At 38.6% G+C, this 14,397-nt stretch overlaps 1 protein-coding gene across 1 annotated transcript in view; it reads left to right on the forward strand.

Moving 5' to 3' along the window:
* Nucleotides 1–981: 981 nt before the first annotated feature.
* Nucleotides 982–14,397, forward strand: part of LOC311077578 (B-cell receptor CD22-like) — a gene marked incomplete at its 5' end in the record, with an annotated part of 296,388 nt that continues 282,972 nt past the window's right edge. Inside the window, 5 exons of the mRNA XM_084106114.1 lie at nt 982–1,000; nt 11,196–11,264; nt 11,387–11,731; nt 11,830–12,078; nt 13,567–13,821. Of these exons, the coding sequence (XP_083962240.1) occupies nt 982–1,000; nt 11,196–11,264; nt 11,387–11,731; nt 11,830–12,078; nt 13,567–13,821 (937 nt within the window). The remainder of the gene's footprint in view (nt 1,001–11,195; nt 11,265–11,386; nt 11,732–11,829; nt 12,079–13,566; nt 13,822–14,397) is intronic.

Consider the following 14,397-nt stretch of genomic DNA (forward strand, 5'->3'; position numbering starts at 1 on the left):
TAACATCCAGCAGCTCCATGATGTCATTATGGAGGAGTGGAAGAGGATCCCAGCAACGACCTGTGCAGCTCTGGTGAACTCCATGGCCAGGAGGATTGAGGCAGTGCAAGATATCAATGGTGCTCACACAAAATATCGACACTTTGGACACAGATTTGACATGTTCACTTAGGGTGTACTCACTTTTGTGGCCAGCTATTTTGACAATAATGGCTGTATGTTGAGTTATTTTCAGAGGACAGTAATATATACTGCTATACCAGCAGCACAATGGCTACTCTAAAATATATCCAAGTTTCATTTCTATAGTATTGTCCCTTGAGAAGATATACTAAAATGTTTTCTGAAATGTGAGGGATGTACTCACTTTTGTGAGATACTGTGTGTGTGTATATATATATAGCATGTGCTTGGGTTGAGGACCTGCTAAGAATAAGTCTTTTTTATTTCGAAAACAAAGCAACCACTGTGGTTTGTGTTCTAAATACAGGTCTGTGACATCATGACATCAACACTGTTCATCTCTACGAGGGTCACGTGATCTCAGTTAGCACTTTAGATGCTAATGTGAAGCTGAACAGTCAGAGTAATAAACTTAGTTCTACAAATGTTAGACATGAGGAAACAACTTCTGTTCTATTACTCTGTTAATTTCTGATTTTATTATTGTTAATTTTATTACCAACTTCTTTTTAATTAACAAGTGTGTGAAATGGATAATCAATAATTTACTTGGTTCCTTAGAAACCGATTAAATATGCATCAAGTTTGAAAACATAATGAGAATCTCTGTGTACTGATGTAAAGTTTCTCTCAGTTGAACTTGCATCTGTGGTGAAGCCATTTTGCCTTGTTTAAACTCTTCTGCTAAATGCTGTGAAGGGTCATGTCTTTTTTTAAATGTGTTAATCACGTGTCATTCATAGTGTGAAAACCCCAATAGCTGTCACATCCTGATCATCTTTAGTTTGTTATCTGATCATGATTGTTGGTGAAACGGGTAAGAGCATGGTTTACCAGTCATTCTAAATTATTCTCAGATATGTTGTGTGTGTGTGTGTGTGTGTGTGTGTAGGAGATACTGGGGCTAGTTTTCAGGAAGTGGACACATGGCTGTATCTCAGTAACTATAAGGTTAAAGTCAAATATCAAGATGGTTTTGTATTCAATAAAAAAAAAAAAATCTGCCTTCCAAGTTAAAATTTCACCATTACTCGAGAAATATTTACAGAACTTAAAGCGTGACTAGTCCTGGTGTGTGTGTATGAAGACAGGAACTATCTGTACCATTTGGTCTGATTTTTAAGATAAATGTTGTCGATTTATATTTAACATGATTTTGTAATGTATAAGAACCTGCTGCAAAGACCAGGATGTGTTGTATTTTAGATGTTGGTGTCACTACCAGGCTTTTACCTTTGCTTAACCAAAAACACGATCTTGGTTTCACCAGAAAGACTACGCTGAGCATAAACCATCATTTAAAATTAAATGTGGTATTTAGGATTTAATTTAATGTTTCTTTATTCTTTTCTTTTTGGTTGTTTTTGAAGTAGGTTATTCTCCACACAGTCTCAGTGTTGTAGATGGTGCTTGATTTTCACTGGCCAAAGAGGAAGTTAACAGCATGTGTGCTATAAGTAGTTTAACCAACAGTTGCAATGATTCGGACTAAACCACAATAAACACTAGTATCTAAACAGACAAACTAACTGTACTAACTATAATATTTACATTTAAATGGACATTTATGCATTTAGCAGATGCTTTTATCCTAAATGAACTACAATAGAGCAACAAAAGTAATTCATCACATAGCCAACAATTTCATTGTGTAAATTGCCATGTTTATTATAAAACTGGATTAGCAAACAAGCAAAAGCAGAAGATTGGCCTAAGTGGAATTAGTAAATAGTGACACCCACAAGCCAACTATAATTGCAGTTCAAAGCAAGGAAATACGGCCCACAGTGGTAGGGCTCTATTGGAACGATCTAAGTGCATGGTCTAAAGCTCAGGGTGCAAGTGCACTTATGGTGTGTCTGAATACACTTTTACTAGTTTAACGATGGGAAAAATGGTCGGCGCTCCCGGAGCATGGTCTAAAAGGGTTGTCTCTATTCTCTTAATGAGCAATGGGTGTGTTTTGTCTCTATTCTCTTAATGAGCAATGGGTGTGTTTTGTCTCTATTCTCTTAATGAGCAATGGGTGTGTTTTGTCTCTGTTCTCTTAATGAGCAATGGGTGTGTTTTGTGCGTAATGTGAAATAAACCAACCAGAGTCTCGTCTCCCATTCCCGCTCCCATTGCACTCACGCCATGACAGATTCGCTATTTACATGACGGAATTTGCAAGCGGAAAGACTAACCGCTTCTCCAGAGAGCAAACGGATCTGCTCGTGCGCTTGGTTAAAGCTCTGACCATCTACGGTACAAGCCGGATTCACCATATCTTTATGTACACAATATTAATCGTTTAAATTGTAATGCTTTTATTTGTAATATTTGGCTTGTTTGTGTGCTGCTGTGTGTCCCTGTGTGTGTAATAAGCAGAGTGTGTGTGTAATAAGCAGTGTACACGTGTTGTGGACCCGCCTATAGGCACATATTACTAATGCGTCCTTTAAATAAAAATTCATGAGTTCACACTTACATATAATTAGATAGAGTAAAGTATAAGCGTATTTGGCTTGCTGTCCGAGGGGAGGGTTTAGCCAGTATAATAATATTACAGTATCAACTCAGGGTGCTCCCCAGCAAACACAGAACGTTGGCACAACGTACCCAACCTTCTAACAACGTTTTAACAACATGGCCAAAAAGGTTGCTATAAATCCGTTGTGTGGTGAAGGTTGTTACAGCGTTGTCACAATGTTGACATTAAACCACCGTTCAGGGCCATTGCTTAAGGTTGTGCATAGGGTGTCTGGACAACCACTGGACAACATACTCGTCACTGCCCTGAAGCGCGAAAATCAGCCTTTTAAATTTCAACTGACCATTGGTCCGTCTCTCATTCTTCATCGAGCAATCCATACATGAGAATTGCGTTTAATTTACCTCGGCTAAATAAGATACGTAATTATTCAAACACAACCTATAACTTCCTTGTCTAATGTGACATTTATTTGAACATCTTCTGGTCAGGTGACAAATATTTAATAACTTTATGCCAAAAGTATGAAGCCAAAATGACTTTAATGATGAGTAGTTGATTTCAGCGCGTAGTACTTGTTGCACGTTAATGCTTTTTCCTTTCTTTTTTTTTTTTGGAAATGCACAGAGAAAAAATTTTTTTGTAACTGTTTATTTTTTCCTTTCATTTGTCATCTCATTCGTTTCTTTGCTAAATTTTCTTATGTCTGCTCATGCTAGTTAACGTTAATCCACTCCCTGTTTTGTTTTCTCAAAAATGTATGACTTTTGGAAGTGCAATTTGATTACCATGCAGTTTTAATAAAGTTACTCTTCAAAGTGTACACTTGCAGATGTTGATTATAATGAATTTACTGTTAGGCCCATACATAATAATAGGGATAAACAATATTTTAAAAGTATATAATTTTTTAACATATGACTAATTAAAAATTAACCACAAAACATGCTAAATGGGGGATATCTATAGCTAGCATAATAAAAATTACCAGAACGTCGTCTCTCAGTTGCTGAATGTTGCACAGCAATGTTGATACAGCCCTGTCGCATCTTACAATTCTACGTTGTTACAATGTTGCGAGCACGTAGACAGCGACGTTGCATAGCAGAAATGCAACGTGCCATAGACGTTGCCACAACGCAAATGTGTTTGCTGGGTCTTGCTTTCAATGGAGGGTGCTTAACACCCTCTAGAACCTCCATAGAACCGGGCCTGCCTCCATACAGCAAAATCCCCAGTTAAATGAAAAATTCAGCCCTGGCACTATAGCCACACCAGCCCACATTACCACACACACACGCATTCAAATGTGAGATTTGGATTTCTCTGACCTGCATTCTAAGGTGTTTGAAGGCCAAAGTAGCATAAATTATTTGTCAAGCAGATAACAGATTCTTAAACATGAGAAAGAGGATAAATGTTGCAATGAATGATCCATACAACAAAATTTAAATGCAGAATGTTTTTGCTTATTGTTGACAATACACAATCACATATTCCAAACAGGAATGGCCTTAATTGAACTGATTAGTGCCAAAAACATTGATTAACTCAGGAAAGAAACAAGTTGCTGAAACCAATCTTTAATGTTAATATAAATAGCTAATTTGACTCAAAAATATTGCAATGGTGTTTGACTGAAATCTATGCAATAATAATTGTTCACTCACAAAGACACTCACTTCTCGCCACCTACTGGCTTAATGATGCACGTCGCGCAAACACAGACAAGTAGAAAGTAGAGTGATATAAAGGGTGAAAACAGTAGTATGTTCCTGCATAGATATCATATAATAAAGGCTAGATGTCTCGTCCGCACTGCTGGCCAATGGAGGTCGACGTCCGCACACGGCGGCCATCTTACCACAGGGTGCTCGCTCACTCGTAACATGGTGCATGTACGTTTAAATAACCATAACTTGCTCAATTTTCTACCGATTTTCAAACGGTTTGGTTTGTTATAAACGTCAGAGATATAGTTATGACACTGCATACATATGAATAATTATAACAATGGACTTCCATATGAAAGAATTATAGCCACGTTAATAACGTTTGTAAGAAACCAAACCGTTTGTAAATCCATCAAGATTTCAGCGAGATAAGAGGATCTGTGTGCGTGCTGATCACTCACCTTAATGCACAGCTTCCCTGTGGCAAGATGGCCGCCGGTGATGCCGGAAGTGACTCCGCCTTAAGACATCTAGCCTTATATGGATATCTATGTGTTCCTGCACAACCGGAGGCTGCAGTTTCAGGACCCTCGTTTTTTGTGACAGCGCCACCTACCGAACTGGATGATATGGCGGCTGCAGTTTCGGGACCGCAGTTCTAATACCCAGTGGTTTAGTTACTTTGTACATTGTATCAAGATATTTAATCACAGGAGTATTTTTTATTTATTAAATTTTTTATTCAAAATGCATCAGAGGTTAATTACACGAGTGTGTACACAAAGTGAGTCACAATTTTAAATTTAAACAAATTAATTTACACAAAATATAAATGAAAAATGTATATCAATCATTTGATATTCATTTGAGAGAGAGAGAGAGAGAGTTAAATAAGAAACATTTGTTTAACATGTTCGACTGAAATATATATCTCTGATTTAACACTTATGCACTGTTGGAGTTGTAGAGAGAGAAAGCCAAACAGAATATTCATGTTACTGATGTCTAATTCCAAACTCCAAATTTGTAAGTACTGTAATTCCTCAAATAAAAACCGGGTCTTTTATTTACCTGAATTGCAGAAGGTAACAGGCTTTTATTTGAAGCAGGCTTTTATTAGAGGCAGGCCTTTATTTCTAATTCCATCTGTTTGATAAATAATTGTTTTAAATAAACTGTTTTAAATTAAAAGCGATAGCGTTCCAGTGGACAGATCATTCATTTTTTAAGAAACATTTACAAAAATATCACCATATACAACAACAGCCAGAAGGGCGACAAAGCAATTTGGGTCAGAATTACGGTAATCAAACACCACCATTGTGTCAGTTTGAACCCTGTAAATGTACAGAGTGTTTATTTCAAATACAGGTACTACAGAATTGCTGGTAGATCACAATAAGAGCATACGGTAGCTATGTAAAACACATTGCTGGTTTGCAGCACACCAGTATCTGATTAACGTTACAGAAGGTAGCTATAACCAGCATGAACATGACAAAAAAATCAATGTTTCCTCAGAGCTACACATACCGGTATGAAAACAACAACAACAACAACAAATCTGAAGTAACGCTACTCTGGATACCGTAACTTTGATTAAAGTCAAAAGACAAAAGTCCTGACAGCACAGTCAACTGCTGGTATCCAATAACATTCAGCTGCGAGTAAAATCCGAACAAAATTGCTTAAAAATAACATTGTCGCAGCTGAACTTGATAAATAAAACGGTGTAATTACCCATAACAATATTTGGTGGTCAGTCCTCCTCCTCAAGCGGGATCACCGCTGTTGTGATATTGTAGCCACATTTTAGTTCCTCTTTGGTGGCGGCACTGATGTGGCAGCGGAACAAGTCCCACGCCAGCAGCCGCGGGGTGAAGTTGAATTTTCCCACTACAGACTTCAGCCAGTCAGCCGTGAGAGCGTCATTCATCCAGCCATTCACAGAAGTGGCGATTACTGCGCTGGAGATCTGCTGCTGCATTGCCTTCACTTCACGAATAGCCCCTTTAAAAACGATATAAGGCTTCAGTTTGGTGCCGTCGGCCTTGCCAGCGAGGACAACGGTAAGATGGCTTTTCTCATGTCCTGTGGTTTTTAGAGCCACACTCTTTGCTCCTCGTGTGTCAACAGTAGAAGGAGACACCATATCGAACCAAACTGCAGTCTCGTCCATTACAATGATGTCCTTTTACAGCCTTGCTAACGTAGTCAACGTACGAAACAAGTTTCTCAGTTAGTATATCTGGGTCTTTCTGGGCCATGGTGGTGCGACGTCGAAGTGAGAAACCATTGCGCTGTAGAAAACTTTGTAGCCAACCCCTGCTAGCCACAAACAAATCTCCTCCATCACTCACGGAATTGTAGATCTCTGACGCTTTATTTTGTATCATTTTTCTTGATACTCGGTTGTGTTTGTCCCGCATGGAGTAGATCCAGTCAGGTAGCTTTGTTTCTAGCTCCAGGCTAACCTTTTTCCTCCCACCTCCAGCTAGCCGTGCTCTGCTTTTGTCGGCTAATCTTGTCAGCTCATCCTTCTGTTTCTTCCAGTATCGGATTCTCCTGGGGTCAATGTCGAAATATCTCACTTTTTCACCCGAGTTTTCCTCCGCATACTTTAAAACTCTTAGTTTAAATTTTAATTCAAATTTTTCGTCTGGGTGCCATGCTCCTCAAGTTTGTTTTGAAGTTGTTGAAAAGTCCGTCACTGGCACTAAATGAGACCTGTGTTACATTCAATGTAGCTACTGCCATCTATTGGCACCTGTACATTACGATGAACTTGAATGCACATTATATGAAAGGCACTTAGGAGATTATCCACACAAATTTTTCCCTGGCCTTTAAGACTGGCCTTTATTTGCCCCCCGCACTATCAGAGGCCTGGCGTTTATTTGACTACCGGTTCTTGAGGAATTACGGTATATAAGAGCAATACCCACCAATTGAATGGTCTCCCTTCTTTCCTCAATTGTTTGTCAATTTTCCTGTTAAATTCTTCCACTTCACTGAAATAGTTATCAGAGAACAATCACTGTTGTGTTAATATAAATATCAGCAACAAAAGGGTGCACTGGGCATTGTGCAAAAATAATTCATATTCTGCTCTGACTGACCTGTAATGATAATCTGGACCAGAAAGGAAGACCAGCTCAGCCTCCTGCAAGGAGACATTCCGGAGGACAGCCCGGGCATATATGATGGCCTATGAAAAACGTTAATATAAATATACTATTATAAAACTAGCACACAAATTCTAAATTCGTGGGAATTAATTATTAATTCATAGTTAGCAGCTCTCACTTTGGCAATATAAACTTTGCTTCATTTAAACGTTATAAAATAAAACTTAATTGAACATTGGTACTCACAGTCTGATTGGTGTTCATGTTGTCCATCTTAAATTGGTGTTTTTGGTGATCTAGTTCGGTAGGTGGCGCTGTCACAAAAAACTAGGGTCCTGGAACCGGGGTCTTAGAACTGGGGTCCTGAAACTGCAGCCTCCGGTTGTGCAGGAATATCCTTCTCGGTGAAAAAGGCTGATACTGGTACCTATATTAAAATAATATTAAATATGAATATATTAATATTAATATATTATTCTTAATTCAGTTCTTTGCAGTAGAATCAGATTTAACAGATTTATTTTTTGACCAATTGATGGTAATCAATTCAAAATAAAGTATATTCCTACAAAGCTATTTTTATCAGAGCATGTGAGCAGATAGCAGGGAGAGGACCAGTGAACAAGAGGATAGCATCATTTTACCAGCGTTGCCCAGCACGGCTATAGGCCTACACACCATGTTATAGCACAGTAGTTCTATTGCAAACAGAAACAAGTCCAGAGAAATTTTATGTTGGACTTTGCCTTTCCGGTGACCGTGAGGACTGAGCAGAGCGTGCAACACAAACACACACACACAGAGGTTGCAGCGGAACATTGAGCAGAAATGCGCTGTGAACACACACACAGCCGAACACGCTTTGAAGTTGTGCATCTTCGGAAGCGGAGCCGCTCGCAAAGTCACAAAACATGCTGAGCCAGAATGAAACCAGATCGCCGAACACGGAGGGGCGGGGCGGCCTTTTTTTTCTCTTTCGGCCAAAAAACAAAAATGCTATCTTCAGCCGAAAATGTTCGGCAGCCTAAATTTCGGTGCATCCCTAATTTAAAGACAATCGTATGCTCTCACGGGCAATATGAAATATAGTATATATGTAATATAGTGGCCTTGGGCCACGGGCCTTGAGTTTGAAATGTGATATAGGGGACATTAAATCTCTCAAGATTAAGAGCAGTGGTTCAAATGGAATTGTAGTTAATGGTTTGAAGCTCGTATCAAAGCTTCAGTGTCAGACTGCCATCACTAATCAGTGTTTCCTTAGTTGGTTAGTTTGACTCTTGGCTTTTTTTGTGAGTTTGTGGTTTTTATATCAGTTTTTATATCAGTTTTTATATCAGTTTTTACCAACTATTTTAACAACATAAAGTAGATTATTAAACCAACCTCATCACTGAATAAAAGTGATTATTTGATGTTAATAGATTAGCCAACCTGTGGAGACAGGGAAGTGTTGCACTGCACACTCAGACCCCACTTCAGGCTGCTATACTTACCGAGTTAAGTCCCTGTCTTTCATCTCCCGGCCCCACCGCAGGTACGTCTGTGGTTCCCCTGGCTTGGTTTCTGGGAGCCTGGCTAACGCTTCCCAACCCACTCAGCTGGCTCCTCTGTACCATCAGACTCGGCTATACAATTCAGTTCGTCGATTGTAAAACCATCAGATGTTAACCACCATTGCCTGATGTCCTTTCACTTTAGCTTACTTTGCTGCTGCAAATGTGTTCGACAAACACACTGTCACAGCGGCCAAAAAACACAAAAGATATACTAAGAGTTAAGAGCCCAACTAATGGAAACACTAATCACTGTTATGGTGACTTCAAATTAAACAGAGTTAAACCTCTGTTAATTCTCAATAAGAGCTTCTGTAGACGTCTGACAGAAATAAAGTCAGTCTGGTTAGTAATAAGTGAAGCTGGTAATGCTGTTTGTGGAGTTGTTTAATCCTCCTCTGCTGAGATCTTCAGAGATTTACTTTACACCTCTGTTCTTTTCTCTTCAGTGGATTTCATCTAAGACTGTGTCTGAAGTCAGTTGTAGTTCTTGTGTTTCTGCTCGTCTCTTTTTCTGTTCTCTCCAGAGGTGTAAAGTCCAGGTTCAGAAAGTAAAAGTCCTGCTCAGAATTTTGTTCCAATCACCTGGATTTGCTAATTCAGTCAGGAGAGAGAACTAATTAGTGAAATCAGCTGCTGAGTTCATGGGTGGAATAAACATATGGCAGGACTTTTACTTTCTGACCCCTGGACTATACAACTCTGGTAGTAAATCACCATCACCTGCTTTCAGATGGAGCGGCATTTACTACAAAGAGCCGTAGTTAACTGACAAGCTGAGCCAAATCACATCAATATCGCGGACGTATCGCCAGCGATATTTAATGCGATATGGCTCAGCTTGTCAGTTAACTACGGCTCTTTGTATGCAGCAAAAACTCCTGTGTTAAATTAACACTCCTGGGAGTGTATGAGTCCACACTCAAGAGTGTTTAAGTTAATGAGATAATTAAGTGATTAATTTAGTGATGATTGAACATTATTGAAGACACCTGATGTTAACAAGCAGAATCACTGAAGGAGAAAATCTCAAATTGTAAGCCACCGTTATGACGATCAATGTTTGCTTTAGTTGGACTCTTGACCCATATATTATTAACTTTAGATTTAGTTTGGCTGCTGTATCTGGCTTATAATCGCCAGTTGAACAAAGAAAAAAAGTGATCTGATGGTGTTGGTTATATTATGACAATCATCATTTGAACTTGATCACTGAACTCATTAAAATCCTTCTTTCTGACTTCGATTTATGTTGTTGGTTACAGCATAACTGTGAATCTGCATAAATGCCCAGAATTTTTGATATAATATAAAGGATTTCTTAAAAGTTGTTTAAAAAAAAAGTCTTTCTTTTAGGCACACACAGACGTCAAGATTCAGTCTATGGATCTCAACAATGGTGACGAGCAGAATATTCAATTAGGGAAAAGTAAATTACAAAGACAATTCAGATCATAATTTATTCATACCGCAATGCATGATGGGAGCCATTAATGAGTTGTGATTGGTGGCAGCCACTGCAACATGCTTTATTATTATCACCATTGTTGAGATTCACAGGCTGATTATTGATGTCTGTGTTTTAAATAAATCTATCTGAATGTCTTTTGATCAGAACAATGTTTATTAAACATTTTGAATTATAAGTAAAGTACTGATAATCATAGGCTGAAGAATCACAAAACTGCTGCTAACAAGTTAAACCAAACTATCTCAATAAGTTCCCTTTTTCAGATCACAGCATGATTATTTCAAAACATAACCAACACTATAAGATAACATTTTACTTTGTTCGTTTAACTGTTATAAATTAATAACAGCAGACAAACAACAGTAAATATTAAAGTAAACATATAATGGTCTAGAGCCCAACTAAAGCAAACACCCATCACCTTAATGGTAACTTACAATTTGTGATTTTCTCCTTCAGTGATTCTGCTTGTTAACATCAGGTGTCTTCAATAATGCTCAATCATCACTCAATTAATCACTTAATTATCTCATCAGCCCTAAATGCCGCTCCATCTGAAAGCAGGTGATGGTGATTTACTACTAATCAAGGAACCGGCTTTACTGACAAGATGCGCATAACAATATCGCGATTTAAATCGCCCAGCCCTAGTACAATGAGAGATTAATACAACTTCAGTACAATAAAAATGAGCCTGTGCTTTTGTTGTAGGTGTTGCTATGCTGATGTCAGTCAGAAGAATGGCTCCTCTTTCTATGATCTTTCTGCTCATGATTCACGGTGAGTGGCTTGAACACTTCAGAAACTCTGAAAGGATTTTGCAATTTGCATACAGATGTTTTTCCAGTATCTTTGATGCACAAGCTAAAGCTAATTTGTTCAGTCTGAATTCTGCGTTTCAGGGGTTTCTAGTGGTGATTGGGGTGTGAGTTACAGTCATTCACACATCTGTGCACTAAATGACTCATCAGTGATCGTGAGCTGCACTTATACATACCCTACTGGATATGAGATCGAGAAAGCGTTCTGGTTCAAACACTTTGTAACAGGTGTCGAGCCTCCAGATCTGTCTGAGGACCCTGAATACAGTCAGAGGCTTCAGTATCTGGGAGATAAACAGCAGAACTGCACTGTCAGACTGAGTCATGTGACACTGAAGGATGAAGACGAGTACTATTTCAGATTCATCACTGATATAACAGAAGGAAGATGGATTGGTAATCCAGGAGTGACTCTTACTGTCACAGGTGACTTTGATGAGGTTTATCTCTTCTTCTGTGCATTATGTTGAATAATAATCAGTGTATGACAGCAGCACTAGATATAAAGTGTGTGTTGTGTTCAGATCTTCAGGTGGAGACTCCTAAGAGAGTGACAGAGGGAGATTCAGTCAATCTGACGTGTAAAAGCAGCTGCGCTCTGACTGACAGAGCAACATTCATCTGGTACAGAAACTCACAGAAGATATTAACTGAGAATAAATACAGTAACAAACTCTCCCTCAGTCCAGTCAGAAGAGAGGATTTAGGCAGATATAGCTGTGCTGTAGACGGACACACTCACATCTCTCCTGCTGGTTATCTCAATGTCATGTGTGAGTATGAATTCAGTCAAATTTTAATTATATATAATATATTTTAATCAATAAAGATGTTGAGTGTCTATTTACATTAAGTACGAGCCACTGCCACAATCACACAGCCTGGCTATTAACAACTGCTTTTTGCATGACTGACCAAGTTTGAATCCACATTTTCCCGATTTCATTCCTCTCCTTATTCCCATCGCAAACAAGCTCAAAGAAGCATTTTTTTCAATTAAAACAAATAAAAGTAGAAACAAAATGTCAGGTATGAAATAGGTCTAACATGCAAGTAGCTCAAACACAGTTCAGATCATGATGGTTATGTTTTGATGATGAATTTCCAATTGTGCAGTGGCCTGATTCACTCGCCATCAAGCATTACAAGCTGATTATATAAATGCTTTATTAGTTTTCATCACAATAACTAATTCCAAAAGTGTTTTAATAATTTAAAGATTTTAAAATCACACACAGACATCAATAATCTACATATGAATCTCAACAACGGTGACAATCACACAAATGCTTCATGTTGCAGTGCATGATGGGAGCCACCAATCAAAACACATCCATGGCTCACATCATGCATTGCATTTGTTTATTGTCACCATTGTTGAGATTCATATGCTGATTCTTGATGTCTGTGTGTCCAAACACAAAACTTTTACTGCATAAAATATTTTCAAAATTGTTCATATTGCTGTTGGATCTCAAACTGTAGAATCTCAGGCCTACAATGACCTATACTAAAATGAGACATCAAGCATATAGTCAAAGATTTAGACTCTGAATGACATCAGTGAATCAGGTCACAATGTCATCATCACAACATATTGTGAGCAGGTCATGTTTTCTCTTGCAGTATCAAATGTGATTTATAAACTCAAAGTTGGAACAGTCAGAGAAAAACTACAGTTAAAAAATAAAAAGGGTCAAGAGCCCAACTAAAGCAAACACCGATCACCATAATGGTAACTCATGTTTGCTTAAAACATTACCGTCAGAAACGACAAATTCCATAAAACATTACCGTCTAAACTTCTGTTGAATATCAAGAACTTTTGTAGATGTATGACAGAAATTACATCAGACTGGTAATAATAAGTGCAATAATGTGTAATGGCTCGAAGCCTGTTGTAGTTGTAGTTTCTTTTTTCTGTTCTTCTTGATTCTCCTTCTTTCAATGATTCTGCTTATTAACATCAGGTGTCACCACTAATGGCCAATCATCACTTAATTAATCACTTAATTATCTCATTAACTTCAACACTGCTTCAGTGTTAATTTTTACCCCCTGTAGTGTGGACACATATGTACTGAGGAGTGTTAATTTAACACTGGGGATTTTGCTGTGTAGATTTATTTCAAATAAATGTCATTAAGAATTCAAACAGTGTGATGACATGGTTCCTTAAACAATCTCTACTGTAGTACAAACTGTTTTAAATGGCAAAAAAAAAAAAAAAACTAAACTAAAAATAACACATTTTCTTCTAGATCCTCCACAATACACTTTTGTTGGGGTGAGTCCATCTGGTGTAATAGTGGAGGGAGATTCAGTGACTCTGATTTGCAGCAGTGACTCAAACCCTCCTGCAGAAATCAGCTGGATTAAAGGAGGAACGATTGTAGGATCTGGAAGAATCTACAACATCTCAAAGATCAGCTCTGGTGACAGTGGAGAATACAAGTGCAAGTCCATCAATGAACATGGGGAGAAATACTCTGATGCTGTGACTTTAAACGTCATGTGTAAGTTTAAAATAAAACACAAGATGCTCTAGAACATTCCAGTATGTTGATGATGATATCAGTAAATATAATGGCACTTTTCCATTACCAGTACCAGCTCAACTCGACTCGACTCGACTCGCCTCGCTTCGCCTCGCCTCGTCTCGGCTCAGCTCACTTTTCGCTCCGCTTTCCATTGCAGATAGTACCTCCACAATAGTACCTGGTCGTCATAGCGACGCCGCAGGAAACTGCCGTGATGTAATCTTCTATGCGACACACACCCGCTACCCCCACACACAGGACAATGGAGGAAATCGCGTCTGCAATGATGTGAATAGCAGTGAATAGTGACGATTCTCTCTGACCAATTAGCAGTCTGCCGTGTTTTCACTTCACATTTTAGTATCGCCTCAGCTCGCCCAGAACCTCGCCGGAGGTGGTACGAACAAAAGTACCTGGAAGCCGGTACAGGTACAACTTTTACACAGTGGAAAACCAAACAAAGGCGAGTCGAGTCGAGGCGAGCTGGTACTGTGTAGTGGAAAAGCGCCATTAGTAGCACAAAAATGGTTTGTGATCTTTGCCACAATAAGT

Source organism: Abramis brama (assembly GCF_963993115.1).
Source record: "Abramis brama genome assembly, chromosome: 2".
Taxonomy (NCBI): Eukaryota; Metazoa; Chordata; class Actinopteri; order Cypriniformes; family Leuciscidae; genus Abramis; species Abramis brama.